We start from the raw sequence: 25,003 nt of genomic DNA, 5'->3' as shown, positions 1-25,003 counted from the left end.
ATATTTTTAATGGATTTTTTTTATTTACATTTCACCGATAATGTTATCTTTACCAAATGCATTTTTTTTTTATCAATGTAATTCTAATTTCAATGATACAATAATTAATCGTGATGAAATCAAGATTTTTTGTGTTCCTTTTTTTTACTTGTAAATAAAAATATAATTGAATTAAATCAAATAAATATAATAAAATACTCAAGTTCAATTTGAGTTTTATTTTTTAAATCAAAACATAATTTGAAATAAAAATTAAGTTATTTAATTTCATTTAATTAAATTTATTTATCAAATAAAAAATTAATTCAATTATTTATATTTAAATTTAAATTTTTATATATATAATAATAAAATATAAATAAATATTAAAATATAAATTTTTAATTAAATTTATAAAATTATTAAAATAAAATCTTAAAATACATAAATTTAACTCATTTAATTAAATAAATTATTTAAAATTAAATTTAATTCGATAATAATTAATTTAAATTTAAATTTTATTTCGAATAACTTATTATCGTTGATGTATCATTTATAACTTAGCTTCTCATTCGACCCGTGACACAACCAGGACATTTTTCTTTCTTTTGGTAATACTGTCAGAATGTCCTGGATCCAATCCTCTGTTTGAAACTGGTACATATGGTTTGGTGGCAGCCCAAAGTGGGAGTCGGCCTAGAGGCTAGAACCTGAAAGCTGGGACCCATGCGGAATGTGACCTGCCAAATACATGTAGGCTGGACAAACTGAAAAACAGAGCTTCAGCTTGAAAAAAGGGCATCGCACCTTTCCACAGCAAATAACACTCCCTTCATGTCATTGCAAGTCTTAATTTCATGGACTCCATTGCGTTAAAGTTATTACAAAATTTAGACATAACTTAATCATAATCATAAAACCCTAACTCAAAATAAATTTAAATATATTTTTTGAAATACAACCACAAACACTCGTTACTCGGATCCATTTTCTTATGAGGAGCATATGCATCCTATGAGGCCCATGTTAGCCTAAACGTCAAAGAACTGCGTAGCATGTGATTTTGGCCAAGCAAAAAGGCAGATAATTCAATGTTTTTCATGAAAATGGTATATATGACAATTGACAGAGGATCAAGCAAATAGTTCAATATTTCTTTTATATCTTTCAGAAGATACAAGTAAGAATTGGAGCAACACTTTTTAAGCATGTATGCGGATATGTTAGAAAGGGAGGCAGGATAAAAAACTTTGCAATAATTTTAGAAAAAAAGTATTTACCCATGTGAACCAGTAACCTGTCCTCAACCTTTATGACAGGTCCAATAAGATGCTAAAGTGTCATGGGGACCGGCAATCTTATGAAAAAGTAGCATTATTAATGATGTAAAGCAAGCTCAACAAATTCAAGTGCCTTCAAAGGATGTGCATGCTGTGACATATGATTCAATTCCGCTTGCTGCACCAAATAAAGCAGAAGATATGTGTGCCTGTATAAACGTGGCAAACCCACTGCAAAAAATGTAAAGGACAGTCACGAGCTCCAAAAATATCTTCATTGATTTCGAGACCCCAAAACAAAGTTAACAGAATCATATTAAATCGTGTATTTAATATAAGATGATAGATAAAATGGAATGTATAGTATATAAGAAGATAGATAAAATGAAATAATAATTATTTTATATCATATTTAATTTATATTTTAAAAAAAAGATAAAATTATAGAGAGAATTAATCATCATTTTAGTATAAGATGATTCAATCTTCTCAAAGTAAAAAAAATATATATTTTTAATTCATAAAATTAAACTTATATAACTTAATATACTCTTAAAAATTAATCAACAATTTAAATTATATCAATTTTGAGGAAGAATAATTTGGATTGATAAATTATCCTATCTTAATATTTATAGACATCAAATATAAAATAAAATTTATTTTATCTAATTTTATTTATAATATCATATTATCATATCTTATCATAATATTGTATATCAAACATATTCTTAGTTTATTATATACGACTTTTTGAAAGTCTTTTATATGGATTAATGCATAAAAAAAAATTGTCTAAAAGGTATAAAAAATCTTAAAATTATAATTAAAAAAACATTTAAACTCATTTTTTTTATTACAATCAATAACTCTCTTAATATTTATTTGCATCTAATTAAATTTTTATTTGGATAAAAAATTAATGGTATTAATTTTTATCAATGAAGATGAATCGACCTCGCATGATCTTTCAATCAACTGGTCAGCGGTTTATGAATTTACAAATACCACTAATACCTCTATCAAACCGATAGATTCTAATATTATTAAAATTTTTGAACCATACACTTTTGATTCAGAAATTAAACCTAGATTAGTAAATCTCGCAGACTTATCAATCCCAAAATGATGGTGTCTCTAAGATCTTTCAAGTACTTCTGAAACACAGAAAGTGCAAAGTTTAGAATTTTTCTCATCAGGAAAAAATCTTTACTTTAAAAATCCAAATGAAGCAACTAGTTTTAATCCAAACTTGGTTTTACCCCCAATAAATGTTTTTGAACATCAAACAGATGATGATATTGAGAGTATAACTAGTAATCAATTTTTTTGTACTCCATATCGAAGTTCTTTTTCAAGATTTCATGGTACCAACAGTACAAAAACCCTCAGACGAGCAAATAGTATGCGTCAATCAGGTACTATTGATACTGCTCAAATTCTTATATTTGAGCAAATAGTAGCTCGACTTATCGATCGAGCCGAATTCGAGTATTCTTATATTTGACTCGAGTAGCTCGCGAGCCTAATCGAGCTTTTATATTTAAATATATTTTTATTATTTTAATTAATAAAATATTTCGAGTCCGAGTTCGAGTTCGAATTCGAGCATGAATAATCGAACTCTTGTCGAGTATACGAATCGAGCTTATTTTTACATATTAATCGAGCGAGCTCGAGTAGCTCGAATTCGATCACGAATCGAGCTCGAGCTTAAAAAATAAAACTCGATCAAGCTCAAACCGAGTATCGAGCCCCGAATTGTGAGTCAAGCTTGAGCTCGAGCTTCTCACTATTCGGTTCGGCTCGGCTCGTTTACAGCTCTATTCATGGGTTGCCATTTGGTTGACTACAAAGCATTAGGTCGACAACTAGAGATTGTTGCTCCTGTGTCAATCAAAATATTCAAACTATAGGGTTTATAGTTTTGAAAATAAAAATAACCTTCAATATAAGTATAATATCGTACCTTGTTGGCAAATGATATTATTTCTTGAGGGTAAGTATTAGAAATACAAAAATTATTTATAGAATGAAACATTTTAATATCTTCATTTCTAGTTTTTCTAGAGGAAGAAGTATGCGAGTTAGTCACAGAGTTAACAGAATGATAATGGGTTTGATTATCAACTATACCTTGCTGAGATAGATTATCTCCGATAAAAATAAGAATTTGAGCAGTATCAGTAGTACCTGATTGACGCATACTATTTGCTCGTATGAGGGTTTTTGTACTGTTGGTACCATGAAATCCTGAAAAAAAACTTTGATATGAAGTACAAAAAGATTGATTACTAGTTATACTCTCAATATCATCATCTGTTTGATGTTCAAAAACATTTAATGGGGGTAAAATCAGATTTGGATTAAAACTGGTTGCTTCATTTGAATTTTTAAAGTAAAAATTTTTTCCTGATGAGAAAAATTCTAAACTTGGCACAATCGATCCAAATCTTCCATTTTAGATAATTTATCCAAAAGCTCAATTGCTTCTGATGCATTTTCGATGTCAAGATCTTCATGTGGTTCAATGAATCTTTTAACAAAAATGCGTCTGCCATCAGTCCAATAGGCTAATTTTGGATAGTCTTGTTTGGTGGCTAAATGGAGAAAGAATTTTGCTTCGTCCATTAGGTCTGTTCCTGTTTGGAAGTGATAAGAGTTTGGGTTGGTATATTTAAAGATGATTTTGTTTAAATCATCAGAGAATTCGATGTGATCTATGGATGGATCAAGTATATCATAGGGTTGAAAAAAGTGTCCACCGAATATGATATCAAATTCTCATATTTGATAGGGTTGGTAAAATCTTTCTCATTGAAAGGTACCCAAAAAATTGTATATAGTAAAATAAACGTAAAAAAGGTGTTTTGACCATTTTATACATTCAATAAAGCGATGCTTTATAAAAACTGAAAAATCTTTTAAAAGGTGAAAATAATAATTTTGTACAATTATTTGTCCAACTAAACCAAGTTCAATACTTTTTATCTCAAAACTTTCGTGGTCAAATCGAAACTTTAGTTTAGGTATGTACTTACCAAAAGATGTATTATACATATAAGTAGAAGTATAATAATCTAAAATTTTTTTAATAAAATAAATAAAAATCTGAAATGTGATGCAATTAATATAAATAAAAATAAAATAAGATAAAATTTTTCTCTATTTTCTCTATCCCTCTATCTTTAAGATCACTCTAAAGATGCAATTGATAGAATTGATTAATTAAATTTTGTCACATAACTAAATTTCATCCATTTAAGGATTCAATTGAATTAAAATAAAATATAAAAGCTTGATTGATTATAATAAAATATTAAAGATTCAAATGATTATTGAACTATGGTTCAAGTGAATTTTTTACCCTTGGCCATAATAATACTCACTATACTCACGAATTGTGCTTCCCATCATGGAACTGTGCATTCTTTGAAGACTTGAAAGTTTCCAAAAATTCTTTAGCCTTCTGCATTTCTTGCTTCTGTCTTGTCCTATCCCAGTGGTGCTCATTAGCAAGTATTTGGATAACGCGTGGCAACGCACGGCCCGCTGCATCAGTGTCCAGGAAAGCAAGGCGAGATCTCCTAGCAATGAAATCAACAGCAGATTCGCAGTATTCGTTTCGAGCACAGTATGCAACCTCAGCCTCCAGATAAGGGTACCCATGAGCAAGCCTCTTACCCAGAGTTTCATTCTAAAAATTGAAAAGCAGATTTGATATTGTTAACCAACCAAAAAGAAAAATTTTCGAATGATATTACGCTAAATGTTCCCAAATCACTCTACGTTAGATCGCTATTAGATGGTGGAAAAAAAATTCAAAAGCCTCACACTGAAACCATGTATAGAACTGGTTGTATTAAAACTGACTGAGGCTATTGGACCTTTGATTGATTGCTAGTAAGGCTCTTATCTATTTAACAGGACAACAATTAGTATATAAATTTATTACAGCAAGAAAAATTAAAAAACAAACGAAGAGTAATAAACAACTATAACAAGTGCTCTAATATAGTTTGCCCTCTCGCTAGCAGCATCAATGCTTGTCATTTAAATCTTCAACAGGCATGGAAACCTGATGATTAAGAAGTAGTTTGACATGCCAGCTGATACTGACAAGGAACATAAATCTCACTCAATATTTTACAATATCAAAGCCATAAATATTCAATACACAAATAAAAGTAGTCCACGACAAGAAATTAGCAAAACTCCTAGCACTATCACAAGAAATAAATTATTAGAAGAAGCTCATCAAATTCTAAGAAATTTTGCATATATATACTCACTCATCAAGTAATGTCATAAAAAAACCTAAGACTATTATTCTGAGTTTATTCTAGATATCTTATAACTATTAGAGGAACAAAGCAACACTAAATCAGAATGAAAATCCTTGAAGGCTATGCCAATTCAATTTTAAATAATGAGGTGTCATTAGATAAATATATGTTATGATTGCTAAAATTGTCAAAACTCAAAGCCCGATGTCCAATAGATAGATGCAAAATTAACTCATCACTACAGCCAGTAAGGCCAATAATTATCAGTTATGAGAGCATAGCAGACCAACCTGTGCTATGATGGCTACTCGTTCTGCTAAGGTGCCATATGCATGAGACAAATGCTTTGCAGTAGCTGTGTCCATCACCCCAGGAACAACTTTACCACCATATGACTTCTTCATGCGTACATACTGCTGAGCAAGAACAGTAAAAAAAGAAGGTTCCCATCCATCTCCACCAATCAGCTGTAGGTTGCTTGTTATACATTCATTTCTTGGGCTCAGATTGCCAGACTTGATAGCTGCATTAACTGCATCTTCTGCCATGCTGAAACTAGTTCTAGTAAGCACAAAAATTCATGCCAAAAGGAAAATAGAGAGGGAAGGAGAGGAGATCAACAGAACAGGATCACATGCTCCAAAATCAAGGGAATCCAAAGTACGTACACCCTAGTTCTGTAGTTCATCAGCTGGACCTAATCTCCAAATTTTCACTTGATTTTAAGTTCAACAGTAGTCCATCAGGATAAATTCAGCTCTTGATGGACTACTGTAAACCACCAATACAACAAAAACTGGCAACTCAACTATATATTTTAGCAAACCCCAGAATATCTGCCCACTCTAAAAGAAAATTTTAGCAAACCCCAGTAAACATTACCTTCGATAAGTAGTCCACTTTCCACCAGTGATTGTGACCAAACCAGGATAATCCTCAGAAACAACATGATCTCTAGAGATGCTCTCAGTGCTCTCTGCTTTAGGATCCACTGCCAACGGACGAATACCACTCCAGGCAGAAAGAACATCTGCGCGTCGTACCTAGAGTTTGTCACCATTGTTTTAACAAAAAATTAGACTGAATCATTTATTAAAAAAAAAAGACTGAATTAGAAATGAAGTAGAAACACAATGTCAACATATTAAACATTGATAAATCCACATTATACCTTGACATTAAGGTAATCACAGATGGCATCAAGTATAAATTGAATTTCATCCTCATGCGGTTCTGGAAGTGGAGTGATGGAAGTATTAGAATCTGTAGTGCCAGCTAAAGTTCTCCCCAACCACGGAAGCATGAAAACAATGCGTCCATCCTTAGTTTTAGGGACAATCAAGCCCATTCCTTCTGGAGAATAGTAATCAGGGAGAACAATATGTACACCACTGCTAGGACATATCATAGGTTGTGCATCCTTATTAGCCATTTTCCTTAAGGAGTCACAAAATGGTCCAGCCGCATTCACAACAACTTTTGCATAGGTTTCGAACTCTTGGCCTGGTTGTATGATAATGAGAAAAAAGATCAGACAAATGACCACTTAAGCTACCTAGTTACTAAAGTTGAAGGAAGAAAATTTCACAGCACAAGTCTTGTTGCAAACATGTTTTGGTGCTCATGTGTACAAAACCATTTCCCTGCTTATGAACAACAAAATTTCCTCTATTCTTCATCTTGATAACAGTACTAAAAATAACTCAACAATGCTTCAACCTCACAGTACATAAGATAAGCATGGATATTTAACTAGGATATCAACTTATTTGGAATAAAAAGATTCAATGATGAATGGTCCAAACTGGAAGAAAAACACTTGTTATTTCCAACCACTGAGCACCATTGTCTAAGGAATGTCTAACATCTTTTAAGGTTTTAATTTTATCCATGTTCCATGACAAACAAGACTATTAATTAATTTATATTATCTGGATTGAAAGCTTTTAAGTTTGATGACAACTTCTGTTCTCAGGCATTTCTTCCACTATAGCATCCCTTTTAAAAGGTGATTACTGTGCTCAAAACATAACTAATTAGAGCAAATCAACTACACAGAATTCAAATGGGAATACCTCAATCAACTGCTTGGACACAAAGCTGATTTGTATGTTCAAGACGTAAGTGATCAGTGCATGTCAAAAAATAGAAATGAAATGTATCTCAATCCATTACTTTGACTGAAGTCAAGTCAGAGAAGAACAATAATTGTTATGGCTTTGTGCTCTTACCAATCAGTTACCTACAAAGTTATTAACAAGTACTTCTTTATTGTGGTCCTTTGACTTTTTTTTCCATTTTTTTTCCACTGCAAACTTAAGGTATTTCATGATGAGGCAGAGAACAGAAAATAGACTAATCAAGACAGATACATAAATTATCATATGCTTGAATTGGTTAAACATTTACGTGAATAGATGTCTGTTAAAAGGATGTGCCTGCTGTACCTGACAGATTGTCACGAATTCTAGCACCAATTATCCGCTTGGTACCTTCATCTTTAAGAAAGGATACAAATTCTGCATGGTTAAGCACTGCCGCCCCAGCTAGTGCAGCAGTGCAAGCTAATCCAACATTCAGACGTGAGTCATTCATCTGTCCATCATAGTACACAACTGTACCCCTCAAGCTTTTATCTTTACCCTCCCTTGCAAGAGTAGGGAAGAGCTCAACAGATTCTTGCGCAGAATAATATCTGGACAAATGTAACAGACGCCGTCCTGCGACCAAATCATACATTTTCAAGCCCATCCAGTAGTATACTACCTCAAACCAATCAAAACAGGGTGTCATGCATGGCAAGGCATGGCAGAGATGAGGTGCATTCTCAATAACTTGTTTACGCTCCTCAAGTGCATGGAAAACCAGCTTCAACTGTCCATAGTCAAGGTTAAAGACAGCTTTCTCCAAGTAGCGGACCCCTAGCAGAATTGAACAAATGGATTAGATTAAAAAGCTGAAACAAGCTTGTAGAGAATAAATGGAATTGACCTCATGTACATATTTCATTGTATATAATTTAACGTTGTTCATCCTAAAGGCAACAACCAAAACTGTGACATCAATTTCTATCCATCCAACATTATAATTCAACAGGAAGGAAGACTTTTGACTTGAAACCTTAACATTAATCAAAAGACAAGGAGTGAAAACTACTTTGAACTCCAAACAAAATTTGTTTGTTAGTAAATTGATACAAGGATACTTGGTACTTGATGGGAAATGAGAATATGATACCAAAATATTGAAGATAAACTTTTAACAGAATTAATCACGGCCTATATGTATTTAAACTCTATGCTCCCTCAGCAAAAATTATTCAACGACAACATTACAATAACCAAAGCGGTAAAGATAATTCAATATCTAATAACTTCTACACAAGAAGTGAGTTCCCAAAGTTTTCGCCTTTTCTCTTTTCAAAACTTCGAATCCTATGCACTCGTCATGCTGGATTTGGCCTCTTCAACAACAACCAATGTTGAAATCAGCATTTTATAACACACACACACACACATATATCATACATATAGCGAAGAGAATGTAAATACGATCATGCAATCAAGCTTGAAGTTTCTTCATTTTTTTTTAAATTTAATTATTAATGCACATTTCCTTTTTGTAAAAAAAAAAAGTGAAACTAGAAATCAAACGGACAAATTAATCGTTAATCAAAATGAAAACTAGAAAAAAAGGAATTTTGACAAATGAAAAAATAGACTTGAAAAACAGAAATACGAAATATCGTTTGATTCACAATTTTGTTCTTCTAAGAAAGGACTGAAAATAACCGTTCGCAATACAGAAAATATACGCGTACAAACACACTTATATACGAATATTTATGATTACCTCCATGAATTAGCTTCGTGGACCGCGAAGACGTTCCGGACGAGAAATCCTCTCGCTCGACAAGGCCGACACGGAGGCCTCTAGTGGCGGCGTCCAGAGCAACGCCGCAGCCAGTGGCACCGCCGCCAACGACTAGGATATCGAGAGTATTAGCCGAGCTCGCACCAATCAGAGCCGATTCCTGGACAGTTCGCGACGGAACGACGGCGTTCTGGTCATTGATCATCCGCCTCACGGACTCTACGGCGGGGTCACCGCCGCGGTCATTGGAAGATACAGAGGGAGGTAAGAGGATTGCGCCACCACATGCGGTAACTGCTACTGCTGCGGCGGCGAGGCGGCGGATGCGGGTGGCAGTTGCCGACATTGCGGAAGACAGAACGACAGACGAGTGAAGGAGTTGTTAGGAGGTGATGGCGTTGCGAATCGGTCCGATAAGGAATACGATTTAGGAATATTTTAATCGAATTTACTAAAATGCCACTCCGTCCCGATATATTTGTTCTTCTTTTTCCTTTTTAATAAACAAATGTTCGGGTTTCTTTGAAATTATACTAGTACTGTATATAAATTTTCTAGGAGGAAAAATGGCAACTACATATTATTCTCTTCCCTTCCATATTTATTTATTCACGTTGATACCTCTTTTAATTTATTCTTAGAAAACTTCTTTCCATTTTGTTAGAATGTGTATTTACAAAAACTAAATTAAAAAACTACACAATTTAATTTATTGGAATTATAATATTCATACATAATAATTCGTAATATTTAATTTAAACATGATAATTTTTTAATTTCATTTATTAATTTAAAAATATAATTTTTATAATAGTTTTATTCTTTATTTATGCTTCACCTTTCATAATTTTACTTTGTTTTTTTATTCAAATTGTTTGATTTTTTTATATTGTGATAAAAAAAATTCAAATTTAACTTTTTAAATAAAAAATATGTATCAATCGTTGAATCGAATGTTTGATGATATTGTTTAACATGTTAATTACATAAAATTATAAAAATATTAAATGTACATGTAACCTTTTTTTTTATAAATGTTATGATTTAATGAGAATGAAAGTTGTGTGACAAATATGCATTACATAAATTAACGATTTAATTAATAAATAATAATATAGTTTTCATATATATATTTTGAATAAAATCTTAAATTTTACTCAAAAATAAAAATAAATTTCCAAAAGGATGAATAAAGTCTCATTGTTAGGATTTGTAAAATAACATTCCTTCGAGTATTTGTCATCTATTTCATCAAAATAAAATTAAATAAATACTTTATTACGTAATAAAATAAAACAAATATTTTCCTTAAAATTTTTCTAATTATTGAAAAGGTATCAGCAACTTGTTACCAAGGTTGTCAACTTCATTTTCATCAAATCAAATAAAATATAAATATAAAATTCTCATTGATCCACACATCTAAAGAAGGGAAGGAGTAAGAAAAGGAAAGGACATTGACGTAATTTCAAAAGCAAAGAGAAGGCGCGTAAAAACGGATGCATGGGTCGTGACTCGTGAGCCAGCACTTAAGCATTAAATAAAAATAACTTGAACCGAAAGGACTCCCCGCTCAGTTCCGTGAAGTTCGTAACATTTTTCAGCACTTTGGATTTCGGTCCTTTTTTAAAATCCTTGGCCGCGTTGTCCGCGTTGTCCGCTTGCATTTGATTTAATTAATTGAATGTAGTGCGTGGATGAGTAAAATGGCAACATCCATTGCACCAATTTCCCAAATGCTTGGACTTTCTCAAAATTCGCCATTTGACTATCCTTTTGCAGAGTAAACTACACTCGCTGACACGTATATGACACATGTTATCAATCCACGGCTGACATGAATTTCAAACATTTGACATGTGTTATTAGTTTATTAAAAGGCAAATCGGAGCTTGAATGGGTGAAACTTGCCCCACCAAATCCATTGCCATTTATACATATGTTAGATGCGTTTACATTTGACACTAAAAATTGAGAATTCAGGTAATATAATGATCAATTTGTTATAATTAAAGATTATTAAGTATTTTTTTTTAATTTAAGAATCAAAATGATATGTATCTCAAAGTTTAAAGGATCATAAGTATAATATACTCTCTTCTATTCATAAAAACAATTTTATGTTTGGCATCTTAAAATGATTTATTGTTTTTATTAGAAATTAATTTATATATATTGTTTCTAGAGTTTTTTAAATTTACTAAAAAGGTGTCATCATCTAGAAAATTTTAATTTTGTTGTTGAAATTTTAAATTTGTTAATATATACAATTTAATTTCTCACAAAAAAAAAAAACTCATAATCTAACTCTCTTAGAGTCTACCACCAACAGGCATAAAATAATTCTATTTTTTCTACTCTTATCTTTGTTAAAGAATAGAAATATAGTTTGTTACTTTACTTTTCTAAAGGTATTGGCAAAATTAACAATTCTAATTTTGTTTATAGCAATTAAAAACTCTCCAATCTCTACTTTTTTTAAGGTCATAAATCTTTGTTGAATATGTAAGATATAATTGTCACTTTAAATCAAATACAATATACATTTTCACCTAATTTTAAACAGGCATAGAAATAATTAATTAGATAAAATTACCCATTAAAAAAATCAATATGAAAATAAAATTTGATATTAATTGTAGGACATTTTTTGGTAGTATTAATATATTAAATTGATGAAAGAGTTGTATTAAAATATATATATCGTATTTTACGAACGAGTCAAACTTACGTTAAAATAAAATTATTGACATTTTCATTTCAACATTATGTGTGTTTTTATTATGAATTGGTAGCATATCAATATAGTATCTTGAAATGTCTATCTATTTAAAAAAAGAATTGAATCAAGAATGTCTATATAAATATATATATATATAAGTATAGGAAAATAGGTATAAGAGTTTCAATTATAATTTTAGTATATCCAAAATTTTAGAACTTGTTAAGTGAAATAAGTGGTAAATTTCACAAAATTGATAAATTTATTTTTTTTTTATAAAATTAGTAAAAATTACAAACTAACATCCCTTATATCATCTAAAGCTTCATTCACTACAAACTTAGAAAATAAATTTTCCATTTTCATTTGAAATCAAAACAGATTTAACTAGGCCATAATCAATTATATTATTTTAGGTCAACTTGACTTATAATACAATACATGAAAATTCTTATGATTTGGCTCCCAACCAATGCATAGTCACCTAGTAAATAGCATCAAAATTAATTAATCATCATTGGTATCTGATTGTAAAGCCTTGCAAATCAACATAAATCTTATTAAAGAACTTTTTAAAATAAAACAAAATTGTTAAGCCTCTGGCCTCTGCTAATTATTAGCTCACAAAAGAAAAGAATTCTCTAACAACATCACATTTAACATATATATAAAAAAATATAAAAGATTTGTCTTTAAATTATAAATTATAAAAGAAAAAAATTTATACTAAAATATATAGTTAATAAAATTACTATTTCAAAAACAAACCCTAACAATTGCAAAAATAAAAAATGAGTAAAATCTCAATAAACTTACAAAATAATAGCAAACAAGACTACAAAATAAATTTCTTAAAAGATAATAGAGAAATTGCAACAAAACAAAGTTGAAGAATAATCAAATTCAATCTACTTAATATTCGTTTTGGAATAATATTTGTATTTATATTGTTATCAATAGACATTATTAATAAATGTATTAAAAAATTGCTATTATTAATTGTATAAAGTAATAAGTAATAAAAAAATTGAATTAATGAGATTTTCCTTTCAAAATTATAATTTTTGAAAATTTACCTAATTTGCTGTCTTTTTTAAAAATGAAAACAAAATCTTCCTTAATTTAATGATATAATTTTTGTCAACTCATTAAATGTTTCATTTCTATTTCCTTATTCACTACATTAAATTTCATTTAAATTTTCATGAGCAATTAGTAGATATGAAAATATATTAATAAGAAATTAGCTTTTTTTTAGTTTTTTTATTAATTATCAAATTAATTGCAACTTATTCATATAAAATAAAAAGATTGAATATTTAAAAGGTTATAAATGGAATTAATTTAGTCTAACTAATTATTTTTAAGTACAAGATATTACTATAAAAAATAAGAAAAATGTTTTAAATAAATAAAATGTATTTATTAAAAAAACACATAGTAATTTTTTAAACCTATTTACATGTAAAAAATGTAAACTATGTATATTGAACTATTTTCTTTTTTATCAAAGACTTTAACTTTTATATATTTATATATATTTTTAGATTGTTTCTTAATAGCTTATCAAATACTAATTTTGACAATTGACAATAATTTGTTTATCAAAACATTTTTTTATCAATATTGGTTTCAACTATTGTTAATATTGGTTTTATCAAAACATATGTGAGTGGTAAAGTTTCCAATTTAGAAAAAGAATTAGGAATATTCGAAAAAAATTATGTGTAGTTGTTCCATGTTTGATTGGACTGAAATATTGATGAAATTTTGGTTTCATAGGTTTGGTAAAATTTTGCATTAAGTAATTGATATTTAGTCCCTTCATTTTTTTATTTATTTTTTTTTTTGGAATTTGTAGGTAGAAAACATAAGCAAGGAAAAAAAGATAGGAAGATCTGCTTAGTTGATATTAGATGCATTGTCACAGGGCTTTCATCTTCTTGCTGTTGCATAAAAAATGCTTAAGTTCAAATTTTTTTTGTTCATTTTTTTTATTCATTTACAGATTTGTCTTAATTTGGTATAATATTTAGTTTTATTGAATTTGATAATGGTCATATTTAAGCATTAAAAAATTGTTTTTAAGCCTTTTTTTTTTAATGTAATCATATAGATTTTATATAAAATACCAAATAGTATTCATTATCTCATGTATTAGAAGTTTTGAAACATAAAAAATTATAAATTAATTTTTTGTTTTACAAAGGACACAATCTTATCATCTTAATAATATGTGGACATGTTCCTTTATTAACTATTTTGATTTAATTATGACTCGTGAAATTATCTTTATAAAAATATGATACGTATAATTTATAAACTGTGATCAATTAAATAAATTTTATTTATTAAATTTTACTTTTTTTATACATAAATTCTTAAATTGATTTCGTTTTAATTATTTATTTCTTAGTATACTATTTTTACAATTAAACAAAAATTTATATATTTCAAAATTTCAATTATACTAAATAAAATTACCCATAACATGGTTATCATACTAGTACATTTATTAAAAAACATGATAATTTTTTAAATTCAGCTACATGTAAAAAATGTAAACTATCTATATTAAACTTTTTTTTTATCAAAGACTTTAACTTTTATATATATATATATATATATATATATAAGATTTTACTTTTAAAATACTTTCCATGATAATTGAGTAGAACTTTTCCCCGAGTAACCATGGCTATTTAGTTGAACCCTAATCTCTTTCCTGCTCCTACTGGGTGGGGACAAGGGAGGTTTATTACGACTGTCTTTTGGCCCATTGGGTTGCTGAGTTGCGGTCTGTTCGATCCTTTCAATCCTTTGCAGTTGATTTTAGTGTTTGTCTGGGCTTATTGGGCCCAGTATCCAAACTCCCGAAGGCCAGAGCGCCTAACTCATTGGGAGCCTCATTCAAAAGCCTTTTCTTTTTAGTAATTGATGGAAGGCCTTCAATTTAATTATCCCTTTTTCTAATTTTTTTAATACTATGTTTAGATAGATATTAATAAATTATTATTTTTAAAAAATGATACATATATATTTTATTTGGATCCTTAAAATTAATAAAAATTTTTTTTAACAATCATTATTTATTTAGATAAATAATGAAAAAAATAATTTATTATAATATTTTTTCAATTATAATTTTTTACAATATGATATATAATAGACAAATATATCTTTATATTACTTGTTTTATATAAATAAATCTTTTTAAACAAAATTAATAATATTTAATACTATAAAATATATTAATTAATTATTAATTTTATGTTTAATTTAGTTTTTTAATTCATTCTTACAATAATTTTACTTATTTTATTATTAAGACTTAAAAAATTATAAAATATTTATAAACTGTAATATCATATAAAATATTTATAAAAAATTATTTTTATAAAAAATATCAATTATATAATCAAATCTAATATATAAATATAATAATCTCTTTATACAAATAAATCTTTTTAAACTTTTCTTTCTTTAACTTTTTTTTTCAAATTGAGAGATAAAAGAAATATAAATTATAAAAAAATAAAAAATAATTAAAATTTTACCTATATTTTTTTAAATTAAAAATTTATCCAAATTTTTTCTGTTTTTATTACTTTTTTTTTATCCCTCCCTTCTATCCATACATGTTGCTTATTTTCTAATTTTCTCCACAGCAGAGAAAAACAAAAGATTTTTTTTTTTCAAATTGAAAATGGCTTAGATTCCAAATTTAGACAATTCCCCTCTCAATCTCGGGTCTCTCAGGTACAAAAATCAATCCCTTAATCTCCTTATTTCCTTCAATTTCATTGAAATCTGCAGTAATTAACTCTTTTTTAAAATTTTTTTTACAGGGAACAGTCTCTGAGAGATCTTGTTAAAATCCTCAAAGATGTAAGTATTCAATTTTAAATCTATTAGCATTACATTTGCTTTTCGGCTTAACTACTGCTTGGTTGCCTAGAAAGCTCGGGAATAGAAAGAAAAGTAAAATGATGTTGTCGCACGAAGCTTAGCTTAGCGGACATGCGTTTCGTTTTTATTTTAACTTTTTATTTTGGTTATTTTGTTGATTTTAGATTCGAGGAAAGAAATGTTTGGTTATTGAACCAAAACTCGGTGGCTCCCTCTCGTTGATTATCCGAACATCTCTTCTTAAGGTAATTCCCTTTTTTTTTTTTTTAAATACATAATTCTAAATGCTTAATGATGCTACATCTTCAGTTAAATTCAATATGAAAGTCGTTTTCATCTATGAAAATTTAGCTGTTCCTGTATCTATTGAAGCACTAAAGGCTCTTATGTTTGAAAAGGTTTGCTTTTAGATTCATTGTTTTATATTTAGCAGTTTAAGTATATACATGAATTCAAAAAGAAGAGGATTTCCCGAATAATTCTTTCTTGGGATAAAATTGAAAATTTATATGATGACGAAAAGCGATTTACCAGTGTTTTAAAGTTTATGATTATGGATGTCTTGCTCACTATGATGAAGAATACGGGATTGAATTGTGGCATCTTTCAGCTGAGCCAGTTCAGACTGATTGCACTAAAGTGGTTTACCTCATCCCTTCTCGGCGTGACTTGATGAAGTTTGCATCTTCTCATGTGCATAATGATATCTCAAAAGGACTTCAACGAGTGTACTATATCTATTTTGTTCCTTGCTGCGAAATTCAGTGTGAGAGGGAAGCACTTATAGCAAAGAAAACTTTTGGCTGCAACTTAAGCTCTTCATGTCCAAATATTTTGTCTGCATAGACACTATAAAGAATCATCATCAATGTGCAGATCCTTGAGGAGGAAAAAGTGCATCACTTGATGACCATAGGGGAGTACCCGCTGTATGTAGTTCCACTGGATGAAGATATATTGTCATTTGAACTGGATTTTGCTTACAAAGTATGAAAAATATGTGTTTTTTTTCTTCCCAATATATTCATATTGTGGTTTGCGAAGAATTTGAACCAAATTTTTTTTATATGCTTGTCTGTTTTTGCATGGTAGGAATGTCAGGTTGATGGTAATATGGGCTCACTTTGCCATATTGCAAAGGCCATTCACAAGCTTGAGGTTAGGTTGATGCCACTTATGTGATTTATTTGGGCTAGATAAGGATGAATCCTTGCAGAAAATATCAAGGGTTAATAAATAAAATAATTATAGTATCATATTATTAAGGATATACCAATTTAATACAGCTATTTCTTAATTTTATTTTCCCCTAAAATTATCTTAAAAGGTATGTGTTGCAGTCTTCTTTTGGAGTTATACCAAATGTGTGTGCAAAAGGCAAAGCATCTGTTCTTGTTGCAGATATACTTAATCACATGCAAACAGAAGAGCCCGTGAACTCATCTGATGTAATTATGGCCCTCTTTAACACCTTTTCTCCGCCGCAAATTAGTTTTAATGCTTGTGTTTATATGTTTTTACAAATGACTTGTGTCCTCCAATTTCCTTTTGGTTCTTCAGATGGCTATAACAGATATTAACACTCTCATCCTCATAGACAAGGAGGTGAGTCTTGTCTTTCACTGCACTAAGTAATTTTATTTTTCTAGAATTCTTTCATTAAGATGTTGGGAGAAAGATAGTAAGCCTGTTTTAAGGAGAGTCACAAATTTATTATTTGATTAAAACATAATGCCCAGCATACCACTAATAATTCACTAAATCAAATTGTGAAAATTCATGTGAGCTCGAAAATATACATAGTTTATTGCTTGTTTCTCTCTCATTTGATAGTGAAGTTGACTGCAAAAATTAACAATATTATAGTTGCTATCACCTGAAACTTTCTACTGCTTGGCTACAGGTGGATATGGTTACTCCTATGCGTTTGCAGTTAACATATGAAGGGCTACTGGATGAGGTAAACTGATGCGAGCAGCAGGATTGCAATTAAATATTGTTAATATTTTCTTTTCAACACATCATGTTAATGTCTGTGGGGTAGATCAGTCTATCTAGGGAAATACAATTGGAATTTGAGTTGCTTTATGAGGTTTCTTTCTAAAGGACTAGTTCTGGTCATTATTATTATTATTATTCCTTTTGCCATCTAGTTAAGTTAGTTTAGCAAAATGAAATATTCTCATGAGGTGGCTTGTTGATGGCATAAGGTTGATGGGAAAGCAGGATTGTCACTTATGCATTGAACAATATTCCTTGTCAAGATGGCATGAGTTAGTTGTGGAAATTTGATTAGCAAAGTCAAGCTGCTCATGAAGTATTTGCTAAAACCTCTTCTCTTTCCCATTATGGTGGCTTTTTGTTTTATTAGATTAGTATTAAAACAACTGGAAAACTGATATTGTTGAACCTCCCAGGTAAACGGTATTGGTTCATTTTATCTGAAATATGATGGTTAGATAGAAATCTAACTAACAAAAGAAATACTGAACTTTTTGAGGCAATCATTTTTCTAAGGTGAAGAATCATTATTAGATATTTTGTCTCTGCTTTGTTGGATTTTTGTTAAAAGCTGTCTCTAATAGTTTCATTATAGATTTTGTGCATCAATAATGGTTCTGTGGAGCTGGATGCATCTATCATGGGTGTTCCGCAAGAGTGAAAAAAGATGAAGGTCCCACTTAATTCAAGGTAAAGTTAGCCGCTGCTTGATGCATTTCACTAAGTAATTATAAGAGTCCTCTTATTCTTATGATCCTCATGGTTTTGCTTGTGTTTTGCTGTATGGTCTTAGATGGATATGTCTTTTAGAAGGTTCTTGAATCTGTACCATTGGTTGCATTTCTCTAGTAATTTTATGTTAGCCTTTGAGTGAATTCAAACCAAATATGAATATTTTAGTATGGTGGCTATTTGATTAAGATTTCTATTCTTTTTTCTATTTGTCTTTAAGCATAATGAGAAAATTTACTCGTTTAGGCCTCATTCAACTTTCTAAACTGTCTTCACAAATAAAAGTAAAAACCCCTTTCTCTGGATGTTAAGCATTTATCCTTTTCTTTATTGCCTTCTTCTCTCTTCTATTTTGTCTAACTGATGTTAATTTAAATACCTTTTTAACTTAGCGACAAGCAGTTCAAGGAGATACGAGATCTCAACTTTGAAGTTGTTGTCTAGGTTGACCTGTTTTAACCTTTTCACATTCTATTTTTCCAATTCTTGCTTCCTCAAAGTTAATGTCACTTGTGCAAAGTTCCTCTTCTTAGTTCCCATTTGCAGTATGATTGCAGGTTCTAAGGCAGAAAGCAACATCCATGAAGCAGGACTATACTGAGATGACTACTACTGTAAGTGAATAAGGACCTGAACATTCCTCATGCCTCATATGCTTTTGTTCATGTCTTAACCTGAATATGTCTGAATGCTTGATTTAGTGAAAATCTTGATGAAAGGGCTTTATAGCTCCCTATGATGATTTAGGAAGCAGGAGTATGAAAGTGGCAAGAATAGTTACAGGGTTTATTGTATATGAGTAAATTATCTATCAAATTCTTATATCCATTGTGTTCACTTCTCATGTATCATAACTTGTGAATCACTGAGTGGTTCCCCTAATGGTTTCCTTCGGGGACTGTTGAACGTTCTTAACTTCTCATAAGCCAATTTGTTGAATGCATACAGAACCAAACAGTTTCTGAACTAAATGATTTCGTCAAGAAGCTCAACTCATTACCTGAAATGACTGTAAGTAGGTTTCTTTTTTTAGTTTTGCTTCTTGGGAGTTACATTGGCTTTCTGGGAGTGGTGTGGATTAATTTTAGATTGTAATTTGCTGCTGATTATTGCTTCAGAGACACATAAATCTTGCTCAACATTTGTCAACATTCACATCAAAGCCATCTTTTCTTGCGAAACTTGACATGGAGCACACAATTGTTGAGGCCTCGAGTTATGACATACAATGGTTCACTTACTAATCTCATGAACTTAAATGTCAGTCCTTACATGTTTTCTGTTTGCTAATGCAACTATTATTGCTTGGTCATGGCATTTTTATTTTGGTGAAGAAACTTATTCTTCATTTATCTGAGCCAATTTTAGCTGCGTGTTGTTTAATTTTCTAGAAAAATATTATCAACCTAGCAATATTTTAGGATTTTTCCTCGTAGTTTTTAAACATATTTTCTGGTCTATGAATGCAGTTACTTTGAATCCATTGAAGAAATGATCCAAAGCCAGGAGCCTCTTATAAATGTCTTGCATCTTCTCATCCTATTTTCTATAACAAATTCAGGGTTGCTCAAAAAGCATTTTGACTATTTGAAGCAAGTATTGTTTACTCCGTAGAAGTCATTTTTAGTCCTTTTTTTCTTCCTTTCTGTTGAAAGTGTATGTGATTTTTTTATTCTTGATTTTTACAAATTAACAGCTATTTTCTTCGTTGATATATTTACTTGGTAATTTAGTAATTCTGAGTTCATGGTTTAGGCGGGAGCTACTCCACAGTTATGGTTTTGTGCACATGGCTACACTAAATAATTTAGAAAATGCTGGGTTGTTCAAGAAACAGGTATAATACAAAAGTGCATACTCAGGCATTTCCTTCAGTTTGTGTGCTACTCTAACAATTACAAGTTCAGTGGACTCTATTATCTTAGTCAATTGTTTTTCATTTGAGTCTTGCAGGAGTCAAAAGGCAATTGGCTGACTGTCAAACGTGCTTTGCAGCTTGTAGTTGAGTATCTGACACAGCAAAGTATTTTTCTTTGCACCTTGCGCAATCTTTTCTAATAATTGAACTTTCTTATAATGTTTGATATATTTTTTTATTTCACTGTTGAAGGATAGCCTTGACTGATATTAGTCATCATATAATCTGCATGTTAATTGTATGTCGCATTCTTCATTTTAGAAATCCCTCCTCAACCAACCAAGAAAAAGAGAGAAAATGAATGAGTTTCTATTTTATAAAGAAATTTTGTGTTATTGTTTTAAATATTTTCTTGTTTTCATGGTGCAAAGATGTTTATCAGTTTTCAATCTGTTTAACATTCTATGTTGACAAATAAATGATACTCTCTTGTGCCTTTTTGTATCTACCAAGTGGTAGATTAATTTCTGTATGCTAATGAAGAATTATGTGGAAGAAAATTACTCCACGCTGCTTAATATTCTGTGGAAGAAACTTCTAGATAGCTGCTTATATATTTATTTCTTGTGAGTACCATCATGGTGTTGTATTCCACATTATAAATCTCTTGGTTATTCTGAAGCAATTTAGTTCAATACATATCAATATTTCTCTCTCTGTCTCTATTTCTTCCATGGTAAAATGCCTCCCTATATTCTCTTTCTGCTGCTGTCAGAACAAATTTTGCAATACTTGGAAATACTTTTACCAAGATATGCTGATGGATTTTTCTCTAGATTTTATCTTACATCTCATTGTAACATTTTAATCTCAACTCTTAAGCATGCTCTTTTATTTTTATGAAGCAGTTAATTGTCCTGTTTTCCTTCCTAATTAAGAAGTTTTTTTCTTATGCAACAATCCTAATGACATAGTCTATGTCTTTTCTGGATACGCACCTCTTAGTATTTGTCTTGTCCAGCATGCAGTTTGATCTGGATGGTAAGCTAAATCTGTTCAAATTCATTCTAGTTATTGTATGTGATTTAGAGATGGTATACTTTGCCATTTTCTTTACTTTCCTTAATTAGAGAAAAATTGATTTAGGTTAATTCCTGTTGGCTTTATTTATATAGAATATGGACTGATGTTTACACTGTCCTGTACTTTGTATTATTGGAGAGTTCTAAATGCAAAGCAAGTTTATAGAAATTGGGCCTTAAAATTGTGTGCCCATAGGTAGTACACTAATTAGTAGAATTTTGTTGAGAGGAGCTCCCCAGGGGAAAAAAGAGGAAAATTGAAAATCTGTGAACTAACTATGGCAGCAAGTAACTGAAAATGGGGGGCAGAAAGGTTTAACATATAGCAAAAGAGGTTGCTGGCAATGTGGACAACAGAAAACATGATGGGGTTGAACTTTTAGGATTGGCTAGAGATAGAAAAGGGAATTATGATACCATCTTGAAAGATGTTGAATATTATTGAAGAACACAAGTGCCTACCAAAAGAGAGAGAGAGATATCAAGAAAATAGGACAAGAGGGAAGAAAATAGAAAAAGAAAAAGGGTGGGGGGTGAGGCAACAATGGATTGCCTGAATATCAAGAATGTTTTAGTGTTTATTGCCTGAATTCTTTTTGTTGCTTTGGTTCACTAGCCAAGATCTTTGACCAGGCTATATACCCTGTTGGAATATTAATCCAAACCCCTACTAGCCTTCAATTTGTGAACTTATATATGATAATGTGGCCTTTCAGGCATCCCATGGAAGAAATTTTGAAGCTGTTGCCTGGGCCACAAACAGAAACAAAAGGGGTCAGTTAACTTCTCTGTTTCATTGGATTCCTTTATTTAGTTTTCCATTTTTGTTGGTTCTTTTTTCGTTGTCTTACATTTTACTGTTTCAACTTTCAAATATCTGCATATGGGATGTCAATTCTATGGAAATGTTTTAAGAATCCTCATTGACTTCTGTGCACCATTTTAAGTTCTTTGAATACATTTTACTGAGTATCAGTGCGTGTCTGTTTTTATAGGGAGGCTTCGGTAGCAGTCCGTCATTTGACACATTGCAGGGTGCTTCAATTGGCATAGACAAGCAAGTAATATTTTCCTTTTTTATGTGTGTTTTGTAATTTCAGTTCTAGACAAACCATTAAATAATTTCATTCAGATTTGTGTTGGAATTTATTTTGGTAATCAGACTGTCAGTTAATTGTCCAAAAAACCAGTATGACTTTTTTAGATTTTAGTTATGACAAAAAGACCATGAGTGTGGGGCAGTAAGCTGTGACTTGTATCTCCCATTAGTTTATTGAGTTGCTTTAATAAAAGCCTGAGATGGTAGTATCTATGATTACAGCAAGCTCCACTGACTTTCTGTTTTTAAGTTTTGTTGTGTATTTCTTCTCTGACCTCTATAATTTGAGAATATTGATCTTCATATTCTTTTCCTTTACACAAAAGTTTTTGTTTCTTGGCTGACTGCTTGAGTTATTGCAGAATAGCTGATGGGAGGCGCTCCCTAGTACTTGTTGTCTCTGTTGGAGGGGTAACATTTGCAGAAATTTCTGCCCTCAGATTTCTCAGTGCTCAGGTATGTTGATTCTTTTGTGTATATGGTATGTTTTGTGTCATCCAGGGTTTTGTTAGTATATCTTGGGGTAAAGCAGTGATTACTTCATCGAAATGCATAATATTGTTAGGTAAGTTGCAAACCAGTTTTCTTGAGTGTATTCATTGAATTTGTGAAATGGGAGTCTCAAGGGATGTTATTTTCTCGTTTCTGTTGGATAGGATTTTGGTGATGGTGTTTCTTTGGAAGTTAAGAAAATGGAACATTGATCTATTGAATATCATCTCCTTGTCTTTATGGCAATGATGACCATCAAATACTATTAAGGCAATTGTATGTAGTTTCAGTGGTCTAATGAAAGCATTTGGATATTTTGAGAATGGAAGTGGTGCTGGTGGTTTTCTCATGCTTGGATTTCTTGGTGTGTTGGTAGATTGTTATTGATTCTTATGACCTTCAACAACGTTATGAAACTATGGAAATAGTCAAAGATTCCATGTTATTTCTTAGTAGGTCCCCTAGGAAATCGTATGTTATAAGGTGGTTTTGGGGTTAAGAAAATGAAGGTAATTGCTGTGCATGAGGTGCTTGATTGGGAAAAGCTAGCATCACCATTTGGCAAACTGCATTCCTTTTTCACATCTTACTTGTGCTTGCATTAAAATCGAAGGTAACCGTTGATTTGGAGGTATGTTATGGTCTATGTAATTTAAATTATTTGTATTTTATCATGATACATGATTTCTATTGACTCAAAGTGGCATCATCAGTTGTCAATTTTCAAGTTCCTGATGACAATGCAACAATGGTGATTTTGTGTTGAATGTACGCTTGAACACCACCAGTCTCTGAACCCTATAGGTTAAATTTTTGACGCAACGTTACAACTATCTTTAAGCATAGCTTATCAGAGGGTTTATTCTTATTTGCTGACATTAATTATTTTAAAGTGTTCATCTTTTTTTCGTCTATCTTCTTAAAGTAGTTTTATTGATCCTACAAGTTCTGATATTATCCATTTCTCCTTATTTTAAGTTAGTTCCCCTTATATTGGTATCTATCTTGCAGGAAGGAATGGCATATGATCTGATTATTGGGACGACAAAAATTGTGAATGGTCATACATTGACGGAAACATTCTTTGAGACTGTTGGTTGACTTGTCCAATGCGTGTTCATTTGTGATAGTTTTATCAGTTTATGGGGTTTAGCTTTCTTATCTTACATGGACCGACCGCGGCATTCATGGTAATGGCTTTCTGGGCTATCAAAAGCTGTCAAGAAGCCCTAGGCTGGATTCTTTTATTTGATTTTAAAGCAGAATCTATTTAGGGGAGATTTATTTTTTATGTCGTAAGAGTGACTCGGGGATGCTGTGATTGTTACATGAGGAAGATGAACATACATTATGATCATTTTGGGATCTGTCGGCGAGGGAAGTGTACTTGAAAATTTTAAGTAGAAAAGTTTTAAGACTCCACGCTTTATCTGTCAAGGATGATTTACTGAAATTTTTTTTTGCGGGTTTTTATCCTTTTTTGAGAATCATATTGGAGTGAAATGTCTATAACAAGTTAGGTTTGCTGTCTTGGATTAATGAAAGTGTGGTTATATTGATTTATAAAACAATGTATTTACCACTGCCTATCATAATGACAAATTTGGCGCATGGATGGATGCTGGCATTAAACCGAATTTCAGTGTACAATTCGTGTATTTGTATCTAGGAATGTAATCGATTGAGT

The 25,003-nt window shown here is 30.7% G+C and overlaps 1 protein-coding gene and 1 pseudogene across 4 annotated transcripts; one reads left to right on the top strand and one right to left on the bottom strand.

Moving 5' to 3' along the window:
* Positions 1-4,540: 4,540 nt before the first annotated feature.
* On the bottom strand, positions 4,541-10,124 carry LOC111295309 (glycerol-3-phosphate dehydrogenase SDP6, mitochondrial-like). 3 transcript variants are annotated; one of them, XM_022888738.2, is made up of 6 exons: positions 9,401-10,074; positions 7,996-8,469; positions 6,720-7,051; positions 6,431-6,591; positions 5,839-6,097; positions 4,541-4,959 (listed from the first exon to the last, which is right to left on the bottom strand). In XM_022888738.2, the coding sequence occupies exons 1-6, from the start codon at positions 9,765-9,767 to the stop codon at positions 4,657-4,659; spliced, it is 1,896 nt and encodes a 631-aa protein (XP_022744473.2). In that variant the 5' UTR covers positions 9,768-10,074; the 3' UTR covers positions 4,541-4,656. The 3 variants fall into 3 exon arrangements, with proteins under 3 accessions (XP_022744473.2, XP_022744476.2, XP_022744475.2); XM_022888741.2 differs by lacking the exon at positions 4,541-4,959 and adding an exon at positions 5,120-5,377 and having other exon boundaries at positions 9,401-10,124; XM_022888740.2 differs by lacking the exon at positions 4,541-4,959 and adding an exon at positions 5,357-5,485 and having other exon boundaries at positions 9,401-10,117.
* Positions 10,125-15,849: 5,725 nt separating this feature from the next.
* LOC111295311 (vacuolar protein-sorting-associated protein 33 homolog) lies at positions 15,850-24,927 on the top strand (annotated as a pseudogene). Its single transcript, XR_016327662.1, has 22 exons — positions 15,850-15,902; positions 15,992-16,031; positions 16,217-16,295; positions 16,630-16,829; positions 16,929-17,039; positions 17,145-17,210; positions 17,393-17,500; positions 17,613-17,657; positions 17,956-18,012; positions 18,649-18,743; positions 19,178-19,229; positions 19,343-19,399; positions 19,734-19,796; positions 19,904-20,016; positions 20,255-20,377; positions 20,541-20,622; positions 20,739-20,810; positions 21,602-21,684; positions 22,442-22,499; positions 22,721-22,782; positions 23,187-23,280; positions 24,328-24,927. The product of XR_016327662.1 is annotated as a vacuolar protein-sorting-associated protein 33 homolog (transcript).
* The last annotated feature ends 76 nt before the right edge of the window (positions 24,928-25,003 follow it).

Source organism: Durio zibethinus, chromosome 14 (genome assembly GCF_047325235.1).
Source record: "Durio zibethinus cultivar Kanyao isolate XHJ-2024 chromosome 14, ASM4732523v1, whole genome shotgun sequence".
Classification (NCBI taxonomy): Eukaryota; Viridiplantae; Streptophyta; class Magnoliopsida; order Malvales; family Malvaceae; genus Durio; species Durio zibethinus.
Note: the sequence above shows the minus strand (reverse complement) of the source record. Positions and strands in the feature narration are given on the sequence as shown.

Excerpts from the sequence above, each read along its gene's own strand:
- LOC111295309 (XM_022888738.2), bottom strand. The coding sequence starts at position 9,767 with ATGTCGGCAACTGCCACCCGCATCCGCCGCCTCGCCGCCGCAGCAGTA. Across the intron at positions 8,470-9,400 it reads CACGAAGCTAATTCATGGAG|GGGTCCGCTACTTGGAGAAA; the intron begins GTAATCATAAAT and ends CAATTCTGCTAG. Across the intron at positions 4,960-5,838 it reads GAGTAGCCATCATAGCACAG|AATGAAACTCTGGGTAAGAG; the intron begins GTTGGTCTGCTA and ends TTCAATTTTTAG.